The sequence below is a fragment of the Oncorhynchus mykiss genome, chromosome 1 (genome assembly GCF_057628025.1).
Source record: "Oncorhynchus mykiss isolate SJ-2025 chromosome 1, ASM5762802v1, whole genome shotgun sequence".
In the NCBI taxonomy this organism is placed as follows: domain Eukaryota; kingdom Metazoa; phylum Chordata; class Actinopteri; order Salmoniformes; family Salmonidae; genus Oncorhynchus; species Oncorhynchus mykiss.
The window spans coordinates 79,631,226-79,654,638 of NC_143022.1; the positions used below are offsets into that span (position 1 = coordinate 79,631,226).

At 40.8% G+C, this 23,413-nt stretch overlaps 2 protein-coding genes across 12 annotated transcripts in view; one reads left to right on the forward strand and one right to left on the reverse strand.

Moving 5' to 3' along the window:
- The window catches only part of ccser2a (coiled-coil serine rich protein 2a), a 72,265-nt gene extending 67,347 nt beyond the window's left edge, over positions 1 to 4,918 (reverse strand). For 8 of the 9 annotated variants that reach the window (XM_036985534.2, XM_036985521.2, XM_036985519.2 and 5 more), the window contains exons 1-2: positions 4,767 to 4,917; positions 4,241 to 4,380 (exon numbers count right to left, since the gene is read on the reverse strand). The gene's annotated coding sequence lies outside the window, so the exon portion shown is untranslated. Of the gene's footprint in view, positions 1 to 4,240; positions 4,381 to 4,766 lie in introns of all 9 variants that reach the window. The other variant, XM_090241139.1, reaches the window with a different exon arrangement.
- A 4,172-nt stretch (positions 4,919 to 9,090) lies between these two features.
- Positions 9,091 to 21,965, forward strand: LOC110522192 (SPARC). 3 transcript variants are annotated; one of them, XR_016497284.1, is made up of 10 exons: positions 9,108 to 9,324; positions 9,722 to 9,811; positions 11,632 to 11,704; positions 12,623 to 12,734; positions 12,837 to 12,955; positions 13,058 to 13,212; positions 13,760 to 13,872; positions 15,828 to 15,897; positions 21,096 to 21,190; positions 21,510 to 21,965. XR_016497284.1 is itself a non-coding variant. In XM_021600418.3 (9 exons), exons 2-9 carry the CDS (start codon positions 9,761 to 9,763, stop codon positions 21,563 to 21,565), a joined length of 774 nt encoding a protein of 257 aa, XP_021456093.2. In that variant the 5' UTR covers positions 9,091 to 9,324; positions 9,722 to 9,760; the 3' UTR covers positions 21,566 to 21,965. The 3 variants fall into 3 exon arrangements, 1 of the variants encoding a protein (XP_021456093.2); XR_016497283.1 differs by having other exon boundaries at positions 15,836 to 15,897; XM_021600418.3 differs by lacking the exon at positions 15,828 to 15,897 and having other exon boundaries at positions 9,091 to 9,324.
- Positions 21,966 to 23,413: the final 1,448 nt, after the last annotated feature.

The window sequence follows — 23,413 nt, forward strand, 5'->3', positions numbered from 1 at the left end:
CTGGAAACAGCACATATGCTGCTTGTCATCCAAACACATTAGAGCCAAGATGGCAGTCAGCGCAAATCAGACTTGAGGTGGGACACATCATGCTGATGCCTTGTCTAGCCTTAGTATACACATTGATACAACACACCTGTCTGCCAGTATTAGCAGCCCCTGCACATTAATAATCTACTTAAGCGCAACGAGGCTCATAAATATCCTATGATTCAAAACACTCCCAATCAAACAAAGATCCATAATCTTACCCAACACACCTGTGTACACACAATCCCTTCACATCCATGTCACAGTGTTGGTTGTGGCTAGTGGAAAGTCCAATCATACACTCTGAGAGTCTGTTTATTACTAATTTAGATGAAAAAGATATGGGAATAAATGTTGCAATTATTGACAATGAGAGACTAAAAACAGAGCCACGCACACCTTCCACCAGACCGTGAAACACATAGCTCTGTCAGATAGCAGCAATAAGCAGGGCTAAATATAGCTGTTATGATAGGCCCCATAGTGAGACTGTGGAGACTGAGAAACAGATCAGACTACCGTCAAAGTCACATCAACCCCACATTACAACCAGCTCAACTGAAACTTTTCAGAGTGGGGTTTGCGGGCCACTCTGACATTCATGTTCTACTGTTACACACACAGTCTTCTATTGAGCACTGCTACCCAAATCCTCTCTGGGGTCAGACATTCAATTGTTATAGTGATGTTATAACACATTGCTAAACCACAATACAATTCAAAACAACAGACATGAGATTACACTGCCAGGCCACTCTGGCAATAAAGGTGCTGAGTTTAAACCAAGCTGTTAAATACTCAGTTGTTCAATGCTCACTCACCTTAAAAATAGCAGGTTAGTTGTAAATTCAAGACCTTGAGATACAAGTAAACTCTTGACTCTCAGTGACACAGTTCTGTGACTAAACATGCAACCTTTATGCTGGTGTGGTCTAGTAATGACATCTTATCTGCTCAACTAGACAGTTTTTCAAGGCCACCACCATTGCTGGGTATGACTGGTTTGTGCTGCTTTCACACACCGGCCATGACAGATTGTGTGTATTAGAAATACACGCACATATATACACAGACATACACACAACCAGAGTATACCCTGATACTACAAGTTGTGGAGGTCCTCCGTGGGCAGAACCTCTGTGGAGACATTCAGCTGTTGTGGAGTAGTGTGGTACTAAACACAAAGTAGCAAACGCAGCAGGCTGGGACCTACACAGACAGGTGCCAGGGGAACACACACAGAGATATGTGGAAGTGGAGGAGAACGCCTCCATCAGAGCACCAAGGAGTGTCCAGCTCACTTACACTATGGAGTGTCAAAACTGGCAATGAATATAATCACAGTCAGAGGAATTCCACTTGTTCTGTACATTTGGGGTGATGGTACAGAGAGCTTAGCGCTGTCTGGGTTATCTATTTCACTTGGGAGACAGTATCACATGTCATTGACAATAACTGGTCTCCAGACGTGACACTTGGCATTCAGGCCGAGGTGTTCAATCTTGGTTTCATCAGACCAGAGAATCTGGTTTCTCATGGTCTGAGAGTCTTTAGGTACCTTTATGGCCACTACCATAAAGGCCTGATTGGTGGAGTGTTGCAGAGATGGTTGTCCTTCTGGAAGGTTCTCCCATCTCGACAGAGGAACTCTGGAGCTCTGTCAGAGTGACCATCGGGTTCTTGGTTACCTCCCTGACCAAGGCCCTTCTCCCCCGATTGCTCAGTTTGGCCAGGAGGCCATCTCTAGGAAAAGTCTCGGTGGTTCCAAACTTCTTCCATTTAAGAATGATGGAGGCCACTGTGTTCATGGGGACCTTCAATGCTGAAGAAATGTTTTTGTACCCTTCCCCAGATCTGTGCCTTGACATAATCCTGTCTCGGAGGATGGGGGTATTTGTGTGTAGATTGTTGAGGAATTGTTTTTATTAATCAATTTTAGAATAAGGCTGTAACAAAACAAAATGTGGAAAAAGTCAAAGGGTCTGAATAGGAACTGTATGTATAGTTTTTTTTTGAGGACGTAACAGATTATATGAAATGGATGACATAGTACACAAAAACTGGGACCCGTTTTGGCTTGTGAGCACAACTTCCATAACTACTGGCTGAAATTATACAAAAGATCTGGAGCGTCACATTAAGTGCCCTCTAGTACAAATGTGAACAAAAAATATGAATAATAATACGTCAATGAACAGTTACATAATTCCCATAGTTATTTTATACCACTATTACATAAATGTCTAAGCATAGCATAACCATTCACGGTACAGTAACATCCCCAGGGTTATAACAGTGTGTCTTCTGCATGGCTGGAGAGCAGTAGGGAAAGAGAGCGTTTGTACTATTGGCCTTAGGATGATCGGTTGACAGATGCAGAGCCGTCGGAAAACGTGTGGGGGGGCAGCATTTGCCACAGTATTTTTCAATTATGTGTGGCAGCGCCACACCACTATTGATTTAGTTTAACAAAATATATTGAAGCAAACATTTAAAATTTTTGTTTTTTTAGACTGATTTGCCTCATGATTTGTCAACTCACACACAATTTATCTGTCCTTCACATCAGAGTGTTGCTTCAGGCTCTTTGCAAGTCGTGGCCAATCAGATTCACAGAAATCGCAGGTTGTGCAGGCCGGGCACAAAGCACAAAGCTCAAGGCGTGCTCTTCACTTTCCTCCAGTATTTATTTAACAAGCGTGATAACACATCACTCCTGACAGACACCAGCAAAAACTCTATACATCTAACACTTGAGATCTGACATGCTGTATGGCATGGAAATGAGACCATTTTTCAGTCTGATCAACTGTAGGCTACTATCAACAGCAGCTGCATAGTCTAGCCTACTACATACAGTATGTGCCCTGTCCCTCTGGCCAGGGTAAACGAAGTGGTAACGCTGTGTATTTATAGTCCATTTGATTGTGAGAAAATGTGAATGGGATCACATTTGGTTTAAATTCAAACTTGGGCTGACTAGGCAACCCACACTTTTTCAATCCAAAATGATTAACTGGAATTAATCAAAACACAATAGCTGACATAGATTGAGTAAATGTTTAATTAGGCCTACAGTTGCATAGGGCAGGACTACACAATGTCAACCTGGATAAAGCAAGCTCAGCCCTGTGAGTTTTATTGTCCAATTATAATGCTTTCTCTGTGTATAGAAAACCCTGTTTTTTTTTATATAATTCATATGAACAAGTACAAGGCTGCTGCAGTTTGACAGGGTTTTTATATTCCCCAAGGTGAGGAGTTTTTCTAAACCATGTGACCTGATTCTAAAAAACTTGGATCCCATCATTGCCCATATTAAACCTTTATACAACAGATGAATCATGTCATACCATATAAGATCCAGAGTTTTACCTGGTTAGGTTACCAGATCAGGAAAATCTATTGGACCCAGAATAGTTTTTCCGCCACTAGGGCTGTAGCAGTCATGACATTTTGTCAGCCGGTGATTGTCATGCAAATAACTACCGGTCTCACGGTAATTGATCGTTAATTAACATAAACACGTTTAGCATCTCCTGGCTTCCACGCATAGCCTACAAGCCACAGAAGCATACCGTTGGAACATCTACATTTAAAAAGTTTTAAAAAAATATCTATTTAATATAGCCTACACCATCACAATGGTATACTGGCCATATACCACACCTCCTCTGGCCTCATTGCTTAATAATAATTAGCTGAAAGTCGTGGTATATACCACAACTATGACAAAACATATTTGTACTGTTCTAATTACATTAGCAACCAGTTTATAAGAGCAATAAGGCCATGGTATATTGGCCATATACCTGCACCCCCTCATGCTTATTGTTTAAATATACCAGTGACTAAACACAACAGTGATGAGAGACAAAGAACAACCATTTGAGCCATTGCAATATGCCCATTCTAGAAAATATTATATAAAATAATTTACAAGTGATCCATGTATTGTACTTTATATTCCTTACTCTTCTACAGAAGGACTCAAAGGATTACCCTGAGTAATGACTTCTGTTATTGACATGTTATTGTGGTTATCATGTAAATATTGTATATTTATACACGGTGTCACCTCTTTCCGTATCACACAGGTGACATGCGCCAGGAATACCATGAATAAAGAAAAGTACTACAGCGTAGTAAACTAATGGTACATTTTGAATTAGTATAGTGGTAAACTTTTTAAAGTAAAATGGACTCCTACCTGGAAGAACAGAATTATGAAGTTATTCGGTCAGGTTTACTATGGTCCACGGTCCAACGAAGGCAAGTGTCAGATGAAGGCAGTAGCTGTCCTGAAGTTGAAGTTATCCTCTTGGTATCACCATCGCCAAGTTTGTTTCTCTATGTAAGAACAGTTTTCTTTAGAATGTGAACAATAAGTGGAAAACGCAACAACAAAAAAATGGCAGAAAGAGAATTATACCGCATTTTCTCACTAAAGCCTTCTAAACTATTATTGTTGTTCAATAAAACATTATCTTGAGTCTTGACGTTGAAATGTGGTTACAATTCAATTATTGTAATATGCCTAATGTAAAGAACCTTGGAAATAACCCCAGGTTTCGCTATAATCTCGTCCCCAGACACTTCCGCTTTATATGCGCAATAGCCTGGGGACGAGGTTAGTTGCACTTTAGTCATGATAAACGCAAACTACAGCATTATCGTGTCAACACCGATACAATGTAATGATAACGTCGAATGATGTTCGGAAGCAACAGTCATACATATCCACGTGTCCGTGCCGTCAAATAATTCAACCGTCCATCAGAAAACAGTTCAGCGGAATTCTCAAAGGAGATTAGATGCATGATGCTTTATCATTCCAGCATCCTCCTCTACTTGATGGGCGGAGCGTTCAGACGTCACCTGGACCTCAATAGAGTCCCACGGCGGAGGTGTCATAATACCCATAAAACCTAGCAGTCAAACAGGGAAATGGTTCCAATCGTTTTTCCATTGTTAATTTTTCCAATAAGATATTTCAGAAACACTTAAAATACTGTATGTGTTTCGTGTAGGCTTACCTTGGCATGACGTTTTGATAACCATGTACTTCTCTCTTGGACAATATTACTTTTGTCAATATATTCAGCTCTATTTACTCTCAGATTCGAAAATGCTAATTGATATCAAAGTAGACATGCAAAACTACAAATCCCTGCAAGCTCCTGCACATCATCTCTAGCTGACACCTTTGCTAACAGGTATTGTGTAAATGTAAAACTTGAACAAGTCAGTTTACAGAATTGTCCATTTGAAGAAATGTTGCCAATTTATTCTTTACTACATTTAGCTAACATTAGATAATTAATCCAGAGATTCTAACCTTTGCCTTGATTCACCAGTCTCGTCCCGATCATCATAGCATTTGTAGTTCTTTATGATAGCCTCATTAGCAGCTAATCAGCATTTCATTTTTGGGGGGTAAATACAGGTGAATATATTGATAAAAGTCACCTTGTCATAGAGAGATTCACACGGTTATCAAAACATCACGCCAGGGTAAGTCTACACAAAACACAGACCTTATTTTAAGTGTTTCTAAAATCCTATATGGGAAAAATGAGTACGGTAAAATGATTGGAAACATTTCCCTGTTTGACCACTAGGATTTTATGAGTATTATTACCAAAATACTCAGAGTAATATTATTTGTGAGCATTATTTTAGTGGTTAGAGTGTTGGGCCAGTAACCAAAAGGTTTCTGGATCAAATCGCCAAGGTAAAAATGTGTAATTTTGCCCCTGAACAAGGCAGTGTTCCCCGGTAGGCTGTCATTGTAATTAAGAATTTGTTCTTACCTGACTTGCCTAGTTAAATAAATACAAATATTGAAAGATTATGAATCATAATGTGGTATTCTTTGGTTTGGCAACATCTCTAATCTCAACGTGTGAGATAACAAGTGATGCAAATTATTTCGTTTTAGTAGAACCCCCGTTTGGACGGTTCGATAACAAAAGTAAAAGCCGTTATAAATGTAGCGTATCGTTCCCAATTTGAATAACTAGTCCACATGATCGACAGGAGTCATGATTTTCTGCCTTCCCAAACTTCGACCTCAGTCATTCTCATTAGTGTTGACACTGACGTCACCTGTCATATTTTCATCCTGCCCTCAGTGTAAATGTGCACGCTCGCAAGTATGAGTTTTTGCGCACGTATGGGATATACAGTAAGGCAGGCACGTGTGTTATCAGAGAGTAAGGTATGTAAAACATTTGCATAAAAAACATAATGAAAATAGGGGGTTGGATTATTTCTACACATAAATAATCTCAAACGTTCCTGTATAGTTACATCCCTACCATAGTCCCTACCCCCACCTTCTCTCTTTCTCTCTAGCTCGCTCTCTCTCACTCGCGCACACAGACGCAGTATATGACTCTTTCTCTTCTCACATCAATACATGTACATTGAACAATTTTCAGAGGGATAAAAGTGCATGTTTTCTTCCCACTCTTAGCAGTTACCTCTCAAATCCCCTTTGATGATCATCCATGTGAAGGGAAACTTCTCTTCATGACATTTTAATCTAGTGAGAAACCTGAGAGCTCTCTGGTCTAAACGTTTAAAACCAATAAACGAAGGGAATAACTTACATTCGAATAGAAAATACATACATAAAAATTGAGGTTCTGTTGTGGGATTATGTACAGTACAATAAACCAAGTTATTCATGTAATGAATGATATGTCTAATAGAATCTGTATAGTGGTCATGCATCACGATGACCACTAGGTGACAGTGTTAAGCTTCTCCTGACATATCTGCATTGACCCTATTTGCACTAACTTTTTTGACTCCTCACATATGCTGCTGCTACTGTTTATTATCTATCCTGTTGCCTAGTCACTGTATTCCTAGTTATATGTACTGTTGAAGTCAGAAGTTTACATACACTTAGGTTGGAGTCATTAAATCTCGTTTTTCAACCACTCCACAAATTTCTTGTAATAAACTATAGTTTTAGAAAGTCGGTTAGGACATCTACTTTGTGCATGACACAAGTATTTTTCCAATAATTGTTTACAGACAGATAAGTGCCATGGGATCTTTAATAACCCCAGAGAGTCAGGACACCCGTTTAACATTCCATCTGAAAGACGGCACCCAACACAGGGCAGTATCTCATCCAGGAACTGACCAAGACCAACCCTGCTTAGCTTCAGAAGCAAGCCAGCAGTGGTATGCAGGGTGGTATGCTGCTGGTGAACTCAGTTTCTCTTTGATTGACATCATGGGAAAATCCAAAGAAATCAGCCAAGACCTCGGCAAGTCTGGTTCATCCTTGGGAGCAATTTCAAAATGCCTGAAGGTACCACATTTATCTGTACAAACAATAGTATGCAGGTTTAAACACCATGGGACCACACAGCCATCATACCGCTCAGGAAGGAGACACGTTCTGTCTCCTAGAGATGAAGGTACTTTGGTGTGAAAAGTGCAAATCAATCCCAGAACAACAGCAAAGGACCTTGTGAAAATGCTGGAGGAAACAGGTACAAAAGTATCTATATCCACAGTTAAACGAGTCCTATATCGACATAACCTGAATGGCCGCTCAGCAAGGAAGAAGCCACTGCTCCAAAACCGCCATAAAAAAAAACAGACTACGGTTTGCAACTGCACATGGGGACAAGATCGTACTTTTTGGAGAAATGTCCTCTGGTCTGATGAAACAAAAATAGAACTGTTTGGCCATAATGACCATCGTTATGTTTGGAGGAAAAAGGGGGAGGCTTGCAAGCCGAAGAACACCATCCCAACCGTGAAACACGGGGGTGGCAGCATCATGTTGTGGGGGTGCTTTGCTGCAGGAGGGACTGGTGCACTTAAAAAAATAGATGGCATCATGAGGTAGGAAAATTATGTGGATATATTGAAGCAACATCTCAAGACATCAGTCAGGAAGTTAAAGCTTTGTCGCAAATGGGTCTTCCAAATGGACAATGACCCCAAGCATACTTCCAAAGTTGTGGCAAAATGGCTTAAGGACAACAAAGTCATGGTATTGGAGTGGCCATCACAAAGCCCTGACCTCAATCCCAAAATTTGTGGGCAAAACTGAAAAAGCATGTGCGAGCAAGGAGGCCTACAAACCTGACTCAGTTACACCAGCTCTATCAGGAGGAATGGGCCAAAATTCACCGAACTTATTGTGGGAAGCTTGTGGAAGGCCACCCAAAATGTTTGACGCAAGTTAAACAATTAAAAGGCAATGCTACCAAATACTAATTGAGTGTATGTAAACTTCTGACCCACTGGGAATGTGATGAAAGAAATAAAAGCTGAAAGAAATAATTCTCTCTACTATTATTCCGACATTTCACATTCTTAAAATAAAATAGTGATCCTAACTGACCTAAGGCAGGGATTTTTGTATAGGATTAAATGTCAGGAATTGTGAAAAACTGAGTTTAAATGTATTTGGCTAAGGTGTATGTAAACTTCTGACTCCAACTGTACATATCTACATCAATTACCTCGTACCCCTACACATGGACTCAGTACTAGTACCCCGTGTATATACCAAAGTTATCGTTACTCATTGTGAATTGTATTCATTATTACGTGTTATTACTTTTCTATTATTGTTCTATTTTCTTTCTCTCTGCATTGTTGGGGAAGGGTAAGCATTTCACTGTTTGTCTACACCTGTTGTATCAGACGGCCACAGTATCACGGTCCGCTAATACTAGTAATTGTTTTATTCTTCTGATTTTTCAGGTTGTTGCTGCAGCACTCTCAGAGCACCCCTACTTCCCGGGGCTATTAGGAAAGGGGAACTGGTTCTCATTGAGGCTGGCAGTACATCACAGGCACATACATTTACAGGCCAGAGCACACATGGATTCAGCCAATGCATCTCTCTCTCGCTTTACATCATATGTAAAATCAAACCCCCTAATAAACACTCTCACAACACCTACTGTCTGTCTGAATTGCATTTTCTGTTTTCATCTAACTGATTGATTGACTGACTGAAGGTGCATATTTTTTCTCTGAGTATTTTGGTCTGCTGATGTGGCCTATAAACAGGGGGCTATTGTGAACTGAAGATTAAGAGGAGGAGGTAGAAAGGAGGGGAGAGGAGGGGCAGATAAGGCAGGATTGTAAGAATAGGAGATCAAATAAAAGGGGGGAGAATGTATAGGCAGCAGACCTTAAAAACAGATACCTTTAAGGAACGGGTGTAAAGGAGAGGGAAATATGTGCAGCTGGCAAGACGCAGAACAGCAAGCGGAATAGCAACAGAGGATAGAAGCAAGTGAAACTCTGGTAAGATTTCTGAAGCTGTCTGGGAAAATGACTTGTTCCATATAATGACTTCCTCTGTTGATGGCTAATGTCCTCCTGTTCATTTAACTCAATCTGTCTCCTACAGCACAGTAATTGGAAATGATTGCTTTCTTTTGACTGAGCCTCATTGTTTTTTTCTGGATGAATCGAATGACTGGTGAATAATGGAGGGATATTACACCAAATAAGATAATATGTGTATGTTGTCCAAGCATATAACTCAAAGTTATATTTCCCTTTCACTCTTTCGTAAGGGTTATTTTACAGTGGATCATATAAAAGGAAATTGTTTTATTTAATTCATTTGACATACAAGTAGTATGCATAAATTGGCCATGTCACTGAAATAGTTCTGTTTGGTTTATTTCTCCTGCAGGACTGTTAGAAACTTTCTTCTCTCGCGTTCAGCCTGACTATGAACCTGCTCTTTCTGCTGGTCCTGGCTTTTCACCCTGACCTGGCCATGGTGAGTATAACCTTTCTCCTCATTACATTAGGGGGCTGGGACCTGTTCAGGAGAGTGCAATGTTACAGAAGGTTCAGACAGAAATGTTACAGAAGATTGTAGAACAGATATAATTGTTTGTCTGTCACAGTCTATGGTCTGTCATGTCGAATAGTGAATGTTGTCAGCTCTATTCATTATATATCTATCTGCAACGTTCTACATTTTTGATCTCATTAAATACGTCTCTAGTAGGATGGAAAGTTGGGTATGCCTTGAAGAATGTTCATAGACGTCAACACATACTTTTATATCCAGCCAGGCACCTGGTAAAAGTGTATAGCTGAGGAAATCACTTGGTATGTCAAAACAACTGAAGGAAAAATAGTAAGTCTTTACTGAAATAGGACAACTTGATGTAGCATACACATTGAGAAATTTTCCCACATGTTGAAATGAGTTGGAGATAAATCAACATTCCTCTGTTTGTTATTGAGATGGATTTGAGTTGGAGTTGTTAGGCAATAAATTCATGTTAAAGGAAAACTCCACCCAAAACTAGCTTTTGGTATTTGTGTAATTAGTCCAATGTTAATATAGTAACAATATATTTTGCATGTCAGCAATCAAGTTTAAGATCACTTTCAAAATACAGAAATCACATGATGCAAAATGCATCACGGTCGTCATATTGATGTGACCAAGGCGCAGCGTGATATGCATACATTCTTCTTTTAATGAAGGAAAACCACTAAACAAACGTGACGCTATATACCACAAGTGCTGACAGGCAACTACACATAGACAATAACCCACAAAAACCAACATGGAAAATGGCAACCTAAATAGGATCCCCAATCAGAGACAACGATAAACAGCTGCCTCTGATTGGGAACCAATTCAGGCCACCATAGACCTACCAATCCCTAGACATACCAAAACCCCATAGAATTACAAAAACCCTAGACAGGACAAAAACACACATACCCACCCTTGTCACACCCTGACCTGACCAAAATAATACATAAAACATAGATAACTAAGGTCAGGGCGTGACATCATGCCAGCTGTATTTCTGTATTTTGAAAGTGATATATCTTGAAAACTTGATTGCTGACATGCAAAACATTTTGGGGACTATATCAACTATATCAATGGACTAATGAAACAATTGGGCTTTGGGAGCTGAAGGAGCTAAAGGAGCTGAGGCTCCAGTATTTTGGGTCACAACCCACTGGGCACAGACGTCAACGTGCATTCCACATTATTTCAACGTCATTTCATTGAAATGACGTAGAAACAATGTTGATTCAACCAGTGTGTGCCCAGTGGGAATGCACCTGTTTCTCATCAGGTGCATTCAGGGCAGATGTGGGTCTGGCTCATACTACAAAGACCATGGTAGTGGATTGAGGATAGTGGGGATTTGGGGGGTTTGGAGCACCCCCAAATCATACACTACAGGGGTTATAGAGGAGACAAGTCATCGATTTACATAGCTTCAACACGAACAGTGAAAGGACTTGAATTATCTTGAAATTATTTGCTATCAGTGGCAGACTGTCAGGCATGTACAGATTTATCATGGTTGAAGATAAATCTGAAAATTTGGGAGAGGTTCTGACTGTTGCTTGGCCTCTATTTGTCTGAGAACCCAACCACCCAAAATATAATTCAACACAAAAGTCTGTTTTCAAAACAGAGAAGTTAAGTTATCTACTCATGTTGAGTAGAAAGAACACAGCATTAAAAGACAAACACATGTTCAAGGTTTATTCCATGTTACAAACTGATAACAGACTAGTCTGTCTCTTTTTGCCCCCAAATTCTATGTGTTCCAGGGAGGCAGAGCCCAGCGCAAACAATGGCAGGCTGAGAGCAGTCTGAGACCATATCTGGGTAGAGTGGACCCAGGTGAGATACAGTTGAAGTCAGAAGTCTACATACACCTTAGCCAAATACATTTAAACTCAGTTTTTCACAATTCCTGACATTTAATCAGAGTAAAAATTCCCCGTCTTAGGTCAGTTAGGATCAACACTTTATTTTAAGAATGTGAAATTTCAGAATAATAGTAGAGAGAATGATTTATTTCAGCTTTTATTTCTTTCATCACATTCCCAGTGGGTCAGAAGTTTACATACACTCAATTAGTATTTGGTAGCATTGCCTTTGAATTGTTTAACTTGAGTCAAATGTTTTGGGTGGCCTTCCACAAGCTTCCCACAATAAGTTGGGTGAATTTTGGCTCATTCCTCCTGACAGAGCTGGTGTAACTGAGTCAGGTTTGAATTTTCCAAGCTGTTTTCTAAAGGCACAGTCAACTTACTGTATGTAAACTTCTGACCCACTGGAATTGTGATACAGTGAAATAATTTGTCTGTAAACAACTATTGGAAAAAGGACTTGTGTCATGCATGTTCTAACCGACTTACCAAAACTAGAGTTTATGAAGTGGTTGAAAATCGAGTCTTAATGACACCAACCTAAGTGTATGTAAACTTCCGACTTCAACTGTAAGTCTGCCATCATTAACCCTAAAAGCGCCAAATTGGTAATGTTGGCAAAGAGGCACTGTCTGTCAAGCAGTAACACTTTCTCTTTTATTAACCTTTTGTAACACAAGTAAATGGTTTTAATGCCCCCAAATTAACATATCTTTTAACATTTGCACACATTTATAGTGAAATTTGATGTTTAATACACGTTGACCTTGTTTGTTTAGACTGCAAATAACCCCATTGTAGTTCTGTATCGACTGATTTTATGTTCCAAGCATGAAGTCTCTTGCACCTCCCTCCCTCTCCATTTCTCCATCTATCCATATGCAAGTCCTACTATGTGAGCTTCTGAAGTGTCACAGTCCAATGGGCTCCTGGTGCCAGGTGGTGCAGGACAACGGAGTCCTCTTCCCAAAGTGTGTGTGTCCTAAGATCTGCCCACGGTAGGGCCACACCAAAAACTTAATTAAGTTGTATTCAAGTGATAAAGAAAGGTGCCTTGCACTACAGTATGTCGTTGTGCTTGTAATGACCTATGTGTGCAGGCAGGGGGCACCAGTGTGCAGTGTTCTGGGAAGGACCTATGGGAACGAGTGTCTGCTGCATAGAGAAGCCTGCCGCAAGAGACGTCACATTGGACTGGCTCATAAAGGGCCTTGTCTGGGTAGGACTCACAAACACACACAGTACTGCAGAACTATACCTACATAATAAGTCTTCTTCAAGATCAGGTTCCACTTCATGCTTGCTTATATTTGTTTCCAAGTTCCCAAGGTAAACTGTACAGAGGAGGAGTATGGCCAGTTCCCATACCGCCTCATGGACTGGTTCCTCCTATTGAGTCGCATGGGAGAGACCTACGCCCCCTACGCCCCGCCTCAGAGCTGCCTGAGCCACACCCAGCGCTCCCAACTAGCCCAGGTAACAGACAAGACAGAGGAATAGAGCTGGGCTACTCTGATCCTGGAGGGCTGCAGTGTTCGCAAGATCTACCGCACCTGATTACACTTATCATGAACTAACTTGAAGAGCATGAAGAGCACCTTGGCATAAGAGCACTTTGATTTGTGTTGTGGTGTGAAATTGTTACAGTTACCTGGAGCAGATGTCATTTAAGGTTGAAAAGCTCCTGTGTAGCTTATTGTGTGGTCTTCCACTACTCAGAATGAGGGAGCATTCAGGAACCCCAGTATAAATAGACTTAGTCAATAATCACTAAATTATTAAATAAGAAAGATAACTGGGTGGTAATATTATATCCTCATTCCTGCCTTCCTGACCTCTAGCCCTCCCTTTATCTATTCAACAAACCACATCTTTAACCCAGCTTTGTCCTCCTCCCTCTCTCTCTAGACTGTTCATCCTCCTTTTAGGTAAATTGGCATTAGGAGTGCTGGGGTGAATAGCTCATTGTTGTCATTCAATATTTCTCTGCTTCGATGTCTCCTCTCTCTCCCGAATTGTATAGCGGAGGTTTGGCCTGCTGGACAAGAACAAGGATGGAAAGCTGAGCCAGAAAGACCTGAGGAAGCTACGCTACAAAAGAATGCCTCTAGAGCACTGTGCTACCTCCTTCTTCCAGTGAGCCCCACTCTGAATACACACTTACACTTAGTCTTTCTTGTCCTCTATGCACCGCATACAAATTACAACATGTCCAAATCCCCATTATGTTTAACCCTGTCTTTATCAGTTGCCAACTGTCAATATCCTTTAATGACCTATTTGTAAAGAGAAGGTCAAATGATTTCCTTAATGTAAAGGATTAAAATGTCAATCGCCCCCATTCCATGTTGCACCTCCCATCCTCATGTTCTCTCTGCACCCCATCCTCAGCAGACATCATCTGTGCCAACCCCCTTCCTGTGAGTCCCCCCTCTCCCTCTACTACTCAGCCAACCCACCTCCCCACTCATCACACTCTCCTCTCTATCTCATCCATCCCTCTAACACTCCCTCCTCCATACCCCATGTCCTCATCCCTCTCTTTCCTCCCTACTAAGTCTATCCTCTCTCTCTCTCTCTCTCTCTCCACCCCTCTCCCGCCTCAGTCGTAAAGCTGGTGTGTGTTGCCAGTCTGCAGTGACAGGTTTTGTGGGAGTGGGGCTGGCTGGCTCAATGTCAACCTATTCCCAGCGATGATAATGTGTGGATTAGCACAAATGGAAACGGTACCCTTCAAAGATAATGTTTCTGTGTGGGTGAAGACAAATGTCAGTCTGTTCATATTGTATGCAGATGTGTTGGTTTGCATAAGTCCTTTGCGTTTGCGTTTGTGTCTGCGTTTGTGCATGCATGCATGTGTGTGTGTGTGTATTTGCAATAGTATGTTTGTTTATGTGTATTTGTATTTATTAAGGATCTAAGGCAGCAGCTACTCTTCCTGGGGTGCAGCAACATAAAGGCAGTTATATACATTACATTTCATACCACTTTTCACAACATATTAAGTGTGTGCCCTCTGGCCACTACTCTACCACCGCATATCTACAATACAAAGTCCATGTGTGCATGTGTGTAGAGTGTGTGTGTTATCATGTGTATGCGTGTGTCTGTGCCTGTGTGAGCGTCTCTTCACAGTCCCCGCTGTCCACTGTGTATTTTTATCTGTTTTTGAAATCTGATTCTATTGCTTGCATCAGTTACCTGATGTGGAATAGAGTTCCATGCAGCCATGGCTCTATGTAGTACTGTGTGCCTCCCATAGACTGTTCTGGACTTTGGTATTGTGAAGTGACCTCTGGTGGTATGTCTTGTGGGGTATGCATGGGTGTCTGAGCTGTGTGCTAGTAGTTTAAACAGACCTCTGGTGGCATGTCTTGTGGGGTATGCATGGGTGTCTTAGCTGTGTACTAGTAGTTTAAACATACCTCTGGTGGTATGTCTTGTGGGGTATGCATGGGTGTCTGAGCTGTGTACTAGTAGTTTAAACAGACCTCTGGTGGTATGTCTTGTGGGGTATGCATGGGTGTCTGAGCTGTGTACTAGTAGTTTAAACAGACCTCTGGTGGTATGTCTTGTGGGGTATGCATGGGTGTCTGAGCTGTGTGCTAGTAGTTTAAACAGACACCCTGGTGCATTCAGCATGTCAATACTTTTTACACAAACAAGCAGTGATGAAGTCAATCTCTCCTCTACTTTGAGCCATAAGAGATTGACATGCATATTATTAATGTTAGGTCACTGTGTAGATTTAAGGGCCATCTTAAATGAAGTTAAGCATGTATTGTCAATGTTTATCAGTACAGCATTATGACAGCATTTTCTAAACTGCAGAGCCAATTGTAATTTTCCTAAGTCCCTCTTTGTGGCACCTGACCACACAACTGGACCACACAACATGTTTTGACCATGGTTGTTTACAATCCAGGTTTACTCCAAGCAGTTTAGTCACCTCAACTTGCTTAATTTCCACAGTATTAGTTGAGGTTTAGGGTTTGGTAAATTGTTTTTCCAAATACAATGCTTTTAGTTTTTGAAATATATAACTTATTTTTTGCCACCCATTCTGAAACTGACTGCACCTCTTTGTTAAGTGTTGCAGTAAATTCACTCGCTGTAACGGTTTTCGTTGGTGGAAGGAGAGGAGGACCAAAATGCCGCGTGGTACGTATCCATAATACATTTTAATTAGGAATGAATACAAAATACAAAAGAACAAGAGAATAAATGAAAACCGAAACAGTGCAAACACTGAAACGGAAAATAATCACCCACACCTCAAAATGGGAAAACAGGCTACCTAAGTATGGCTCTCAATCAGAGACAACGATAGACAGCTGCCTCTGATTGAGAACCATACCAGGCCAAACACATAGAAACAGAAACCTAGACCTGCAACATAGAATACCCACCCACATCACACCCTGACCAAACTAAAAATAGAAACATACAAAGCCATCTACGGTCAGGGCGTGACACTCGCTGCGGTAGCTGACGTGTAAAGTATAGAGTCATCCGCATACATAGAAACACTGGCTTTACTCAATGTTATTAGTAAATATTGAAAAAGGTACAGAGCCTAGACAGCTGCCCTGGGGAATTCCTGATTCTACCTGGATTATGTTGGCGAGGCTTCCATTAAAGAACACCCTCTGTGTTCTGTTAGATAGGTAACTATTTATCTCCAATATAGCAGGGGGTGTAAAGCCATAATACATACATTTTTCCTGCAGCAGACTATGATAGATAATGTCAAAACAACAAAACAAAACAGCTCCCACAATCTTTTGATCATCATTTGCTCTCAGCAAATCATCAGTCATTTGTGTAAGTGCTGGTCATGTCGAATATCTTTCCCTATAAGCGTGCTAAAAGTCTGTTGTCAATTTGTTTTTCTGTAAGATAACGTGGTCAAAAACAATTTTTTCCAAAAGTTTAATAAGAGTTGGTAACAGGCTGATTGGTCAGCTACTTAAGCCAGTAAAGTGGGCTTTACTATTCTTGGGTAGCGCAATGGCTTTTGTTTCCCTCCAGGCCTGAGGGTATAGGCTTTCTTGTAGGCTTATATTGAAGATATGGCAAAAAGGATTTTCCATCCAAGTTGTCAGACCCAGGTGGCTTGTCATTGTCACCTTAAATTTTATTTAAGGTGCTCCAAAGCTTTTTACTATCATTCTTTATATAATTTATCTTTGTTTCATAGTATAGTTTCTTCTTCTTTTTATTCATTTTAGTCACATGATTTCTCAATTTGCAGTACGTTTGCCAATTGTTTGTGCAGCCAGACTTATTTGCCATTCCTTTTGCCTCATCCCTCTCAACCATAACATTTTTCAATTCCTCATTAATCCACATTGATTTAACAGTTTTTACAGTCACTTTCTTAATAGGTGCATGCTTATTAGTGACTGGAATAAGCAATTTCATAAATGAGTCAAGTGCAGCGTCTGGTTTCTCCACAGACCAGAAAATATTCTCATCAACATAGGAATCACCACAAAACATATTGTATGGCCACTACTATATTAGGCCCAGCCTTTTGAACTTTGGTTTTCCTAGATATGGCTACTATATTGTGATCACTACATCTGTTGGATTTGGATACCTTTAAAGCAAATTTCTGCAGCATTAGTAAAGATGTGATCAATGCATGTGGGTGATTTCATTCCTGTGCTGTTTGTAACTACCCTGGTAGGTTGATTGATAACCTGAACCAGGTTGCAGGCACTGGTTACAGTTTGAAGCTTTTTTTTTGAGTGGACAGTTTGATGAAAGCCAGCCAATGTTAAGGTCACTCAGAAAATATATCTCTCTGTTGATATCACATACATTATCAAGCATTTCACAAATATTGTCCAGACACTGACTGTTAGCATTTGGTGGTCTATAGCATCTTCCCACAAGAATGGGCTTTAGGTGAGACAGGTGAACCTGTAGCCATATTACTTCAACTGTATTTAACAGTAGATCCTCTCTAAGATTTACAGGAATGTGGTTCTGAATATTGACTGTAACACCGCCCCTATTGGCATTTCTGTATTTTTTATAACCATGTAATGCTACAACTGTATCATCATCACTGTAAACTCTCCTTCCAGACTCATATTAAACATCTCCAATCCAAAATTAAATCTAGAATCGGCTTCCGATTTCACAACAAAGCCTCCTTCACTCACGGCGCCAAACATACCCTCGTAAAACTGACTATCCTACCGATCCTCGACTTCGGCGATGTCATTTACAAAATAGCCAATACTCTACTCAGCAAACTGGATGCAGTCTATCACAGTGCCATCTGTTATGTCACCAAAGCCCCTTATACCACCCACCACTGCGACCTGTATGCTCTAGTCTGCTGGCCTTCGCTACACCCTGGCTCCAGGTCATCTATAAGTCTATGCTAGGTAAAGCTCCGCCTTATCTCAGCTCACTGGTCACCATAACAACACCCACCCGTAGCAAGCGCTCCAGCAGGTAAATCTCACTGGTCATCCCCAAAGCCTACACCTACTTTGGCCGCCTTTCCTTCCAGTTCTCTGCTGCCAATGACTGGAATGAATTGCAAAAATAGCTGAAACTGGAGACTTGTATTTCCCTCACTAACTTTAAACATCAGCTAACCGATTGCTGCAGCTGTACATAGCCCATCTGTAAATAGCCCACCCAATCTACCTACCTCATCCCCGTATTGTTTTTATTTACTTTTCTGCACTTTTGCACACCAGTATTTCTACTTGAACATCACCATCTATCACTCCAGTGTTAATTTGCTAAATTGTAATTGCTTCGCTACTATGGCCTATTTATTGCCTTACCTCCTCATGCCATTTGCACACACTGTATATAGACTTTATTTTTTTTTCTATTGTGTTATTGACTGTACACTTGTTTATTCCATGTGTAACTCTGTGTTGTTGTTTGTGTCGCACTGCTTTGCTTTATCTTGGCCAGGTCGCAGTTGTAAATGACAACTTGTTCTCAATTAGCTTACCTGGTTAAATAAAGGTGAAATATATATATATATATATATATATATATATATATATATATATATATATATATATATATATATATATATATATATATATATATATATTTTAAACATGTATTATTTAAGTGAGTTTCAGAGATAGTCAGAATATGAATGTTGTCTGTTACTAGCAAGTTATTAGTGCCATGAACATTGTTTTTTAGGCTGCATACAGTATGTTTAATGTGGGCTATTTTTAGCACTTTTCTGGGATGCTAGATTGTTTTTATTGCTTTACTGGGAAACCTATCAGCAGTAGACATTACAATGTTATTTATGTTTGAGCTGAAAGTGCAGGGTGAGCTGCACAGTGGGGCAAACCTCCTCAGTGCTAACAGTATAACTCTGGTTCATAGGCACACGATTACTGTATACAATAGCTGTAGGATCGACAGAGGCATTCAGGGGAGTTAGAGGGACATACAGTGCCTTGCGAAAGTATTCGGCCCCCTTGAACTTTGCGACCTTTTGCCACATTTCAGGCTTCAAACATAAAGATATAAAACTGTATTTTTTTGTGAAGAATCAACAACAAGTGGGACACAATCATGAAGTGGAACGACATTTATTGGATATTTCAAACTTTTTTAACAAATCAAAAACTGAAAAATTGGGCGTGCAAAATTATTCAGCCCCTTTACTTTCAGTGCAGAAAACTCACTCCAGAAGTTCAGTGAGGATCTCTGAATGATCCAATGTTGACCTAAATGACTAATGATGATAAATACAATCCACCTGTGTGTAATCAAGTCTCCGTATAAATGCACCTGCACTGTGATAGTCTCAGAGGTCCGTTAAAAGCGCAGAGAGCATCATGAAGAACAAGGAACACACCAGGCAGGTCCGAGATACTGTTGTGAAGAAGTTTAAAGCCGGATTTGGATACAAAAAGATTTCCCAAGCTTTAAACATCCCAAGGAGCACTGTGCAAGCAATAATATTGAAATGGAAGGAGTATCAGACCACTGCAAATCTACCAAGACCTGGCCGTCCCTCTAAACTTTCAGCTCATACAAGGAGAAGACTGATCAGAGATGCAGCCAAGAGGCCCATGATCACTCTGGATGAACTGCAGAGATCTACAGCTGAGGTGGGAGACTCTGTCCATAGGACAAAAATCAGTCGTATATTGCACAAATCTGGCCTTTATGGAAGAGTGGCAAGAAGAAAGCCATTTCTTAAAGATATCCATAAAAAGTGTTGTTTAAATTTTGCCACAAGCCACCTGGGAGACACACCAAACATGTGGAAGAAGGTGCTCTAGTCAGATGAAACCAAAATTGAACTTTTTGGCAACAATGCAAAACGTTATGTTTGGCGTAAAAGCAACACAGCTGAACACACCATCCCCACTGTCAAACATGGTGGTGGCAGCATCATGGTTTGGGCCTGCTTTTCTTCAGCAGGGACAGGGAAGATGGTTAAAATTGATGGGAAGATGGATGGAGCCAAATACAGGACCATTCTGGAAGAAAACCTGATGGAGTCTGCAAAAGACCTGAGACTGGGACGGAGATTTGTCTTCCAACAAGACAATGATCCAAAACATAAAGCAAAATCTACAATGGAATGGTTCAAAAATAAACATATCCAGGTGTTAGAATGGCCAAGTCAAAGTCCAGACCTGAATCCAATCGAGAATCTGTGGAAAGAACTGAAAACTGCTGTTTACAAATGCTCTCCATCCAACCTCACTGAGCTCGAGCTGTTTTGCAAGGAGGAATGGGAAAAAAATGTCAGTCTCTCGATGTGCAAAACTGATAGAGACATACCCCAAGCGTCTTACAGCTGTAATCGCAGCAAAAGGTGACGCTACAAAGTATTAACTTAAGGGGGCTGAATAATTTTGCACGCCCAATTTTTCAGTTTTTGATTTGTTAAAAAAGTTTGAAATATCCAATAAATGTCGTTCCACTTCATGATTGTGTCCCACTTGTTGTTGATTCTTCACAAAAAAATGCAGTTTTATATCTTTATGTTTGAAGCCGGAAATGTGGCAAAAGGTCGCAAAGTTCAAGGGGGCCGAATACTTTCGCAAGGCACTGTAAATTAGGTTACTTACATTGTGACTGTCGACACCCCTGGGATTATGTACATTTGCTGCAGCATTACAACAACGACACATTGGTAGGGATTATCTGAGCTGGGCTTGGGTCATTGATAAGTCATGACCCAAGCCCGGCCAGGAGTCAAGATGATTTGGATGGACTCCGTCATTCCTGTAGAGCATCTTCTGTTTCCAAAAGGTGTCAAAGTTATCTATAAATGTTCTTCCAACAGAGCTACAGTAATCTTTTATGTGGTATTGTGTATGTTTATTCTCTGCATACAGGTCGTGTGACCATAACAAGAACACTAAGGTGACCCTGCATGAATGGATCTCCTGTCTGGTGGATCGCTCAGAGATCTGGTTCCACAGCTTCATGTGTGGGTGCAATCCCTTAACTTCACTATCCAAACTATGCAACATTATCAAATCAAATCAAATTGTATTTGTCACATTCTTTGTAAACAGCAGGTGTAGACTAACAGTGGAATGAGTACTTATGGGCCCTTCCCAATAACACATAATAATAAATACACAATGAGCAACGATAACTTGGCTATATACACAGAGTACCAGTACCATTACCCTTAAAACCTAGTGAGTAATTTGTTTCGTCTTTAATTGAACCAAATTTGATTACAGCAAATGCTTTGATTACAACAATTGATTATAGCAAATGTTTCTTTCTCTCTCTGACAGCTATGAAAATGGGATCCGGTAAGCTGTGTCCCATGAAGACTGACAACCACCTTTGACCTGGATATGAACACCTCTCTTCTCGCATTGTGTATTATTGTGTTATCATTTTTTAAATGTTCTGTTACTTCTCATTTTTATCTCTCTGCGTTGGGTCCGTCAGTAAGCATTTCAATGTTAGTCTACACCTGTTGTTTATGAAGCATGTGACAAATAACATTTGATTATATTTTAATTTGATTTGTCTACATGTGCATCTGTGTATCAATGCTATCTACATTCTACAATCATCAGCATCAATTAATTATCCACTGCCTGTATCATATTTCCACTACTCCCTCTAACGGTCACACTCAGTACTGCATTTGTTTTTGATTAATGACATCATCTGTTTTGAGAAGTCCACTGTAGATTTGTCTGTGTGGAGAAATGGCCTGTAATAAATGTCTATGAGTCTTGTCTACCGTCTTAGTGTCTATATGGGGAAGGCCGGAGGAGAGAGGGGCTCATTAAGAACCAGGAGGACGTGTTGCATGGATCAAGCATTCAATTACTGTGGAGGGAGAGATAGATGGTGAAAGCCTCACAGAGACAATGGGATACTGTGATGGATGGAGGGAAGAGATAGAAAAGAGGAAAGGAAGCTTAGTGTGAGAAGCCGTTACCAGGGAAGGGAACAAGGGATACTAGGGGGAGACGGGGGAAGAAAGAGGAGTGTGGTAATGCACTGTAAACGAAGGAGGGAAGTAAGAAAGTGTGTTTATGGAAGGGGGGGTAATGCACTGTAAATGGGGAGTAGAGATGGCGGTGGGTAAAGTAATGCATGAAAAATGGATCAGAAATGAGAGAAAGAACAAAAGGGGGATGGAATAGTCTGAGAGAAGTGGGAGAAGAAGAGTAACTGAGAAGAGGTTTGATGTTGTGGAAATAGTAGCCATGGCGTATGATATTTGTCAACAGGAAGCAGGAAATGAAGAAATAATGCCCTCTTGTAAGGTCAAAGAGCCAAATCATCAGCCCTTACACAGTCTAGTACATCATTTTGAGATATTTGATCTGATGCCTCAGCTTTTCCACAGCTCTCATTATGTTTTGTTTCATCTGTGCGTGTGTGTATTCTAAAAGATCAATAGGGGATGTGCGGGGCCCGGGGTGGGTTCCTCAGTTCCACTGGTGTCTCTGGATTAATTATCCCTCACATTTTTCTTTGCCGGGAGGAGGAAAGATAGAGAGAGATATTTCAATATTCAACATAAGATACAGATGCTTCTCAGACACGGGGCAACGGAGGAATGAGATTTGCAATGTGCCCAGATAAACCCCCAAAGAATAAAAACAAGATTTTTTTCCTGATGTCTCAGATTCGCTCTCGTCACTTTTGATTAAGACGAGACCACTGGAGGCAGTATCAGAGTTTTAGAAAAGAAGAGAGGAAAAAACAGACGATGAGAGGAGCTGTAAATGAACAGATATAGGAGCGTGATCGGAGATCAGCCAATTGAGAGCAGGCTGTATTTACTAATGAGTGACCTGCACATCAAGCTGTTAACACAGTCACCACGGCAAGTGGAAAGGAGCTCTGAATACAAATTCCACCCCCCCTTCAATTGCTCCCCCATCCCAGGGGACTTGCTCCTTTATCTGTGAAAATGAAATGTGTTGTTGGGGCCACCCCTGGAGGTCCCTGCCTCCCTCTTTGCGTCTTCATCCCCTACATTAATACATTCCCACTCATTACCTCAAGACCTCCTGCCCCACCTCCAACTCCACCACCCCCCATCCCCCACACCCAGGGGAGGGTAAAACTGATGCACAGGGCCCCCCTCCTGTCCTGCCCATTGTCCCTCCCCCCTCTATTCTTACTCACACTCACCTACAATCTTCTTCTCCTCTTTCTGTTGTCACAT

Coding starts and splice junctions, on each gene's coding strand:
- LOC110522192 (XM_021600418.3), top strand. CDS start 9,761: ATGAACCTGCTCTTTCTGCTGGTCCTGGCTTTTCACCCTGACCTGGCC. Junction 11,705..12,622: donor TCTGGGTAGAGTGGACCCAG/GTGAGATACAGT, acceptor TCCATATGCAAG/TCCTACTATGTGAGCTTCTG. Junction 12,735..12,836: donor TGTCCTAAGATCTGCCCACG/GTAGGGCCACAC, acceptor CTATGTGTGCAG/GCAGGGGGCACCAGTGTGCA.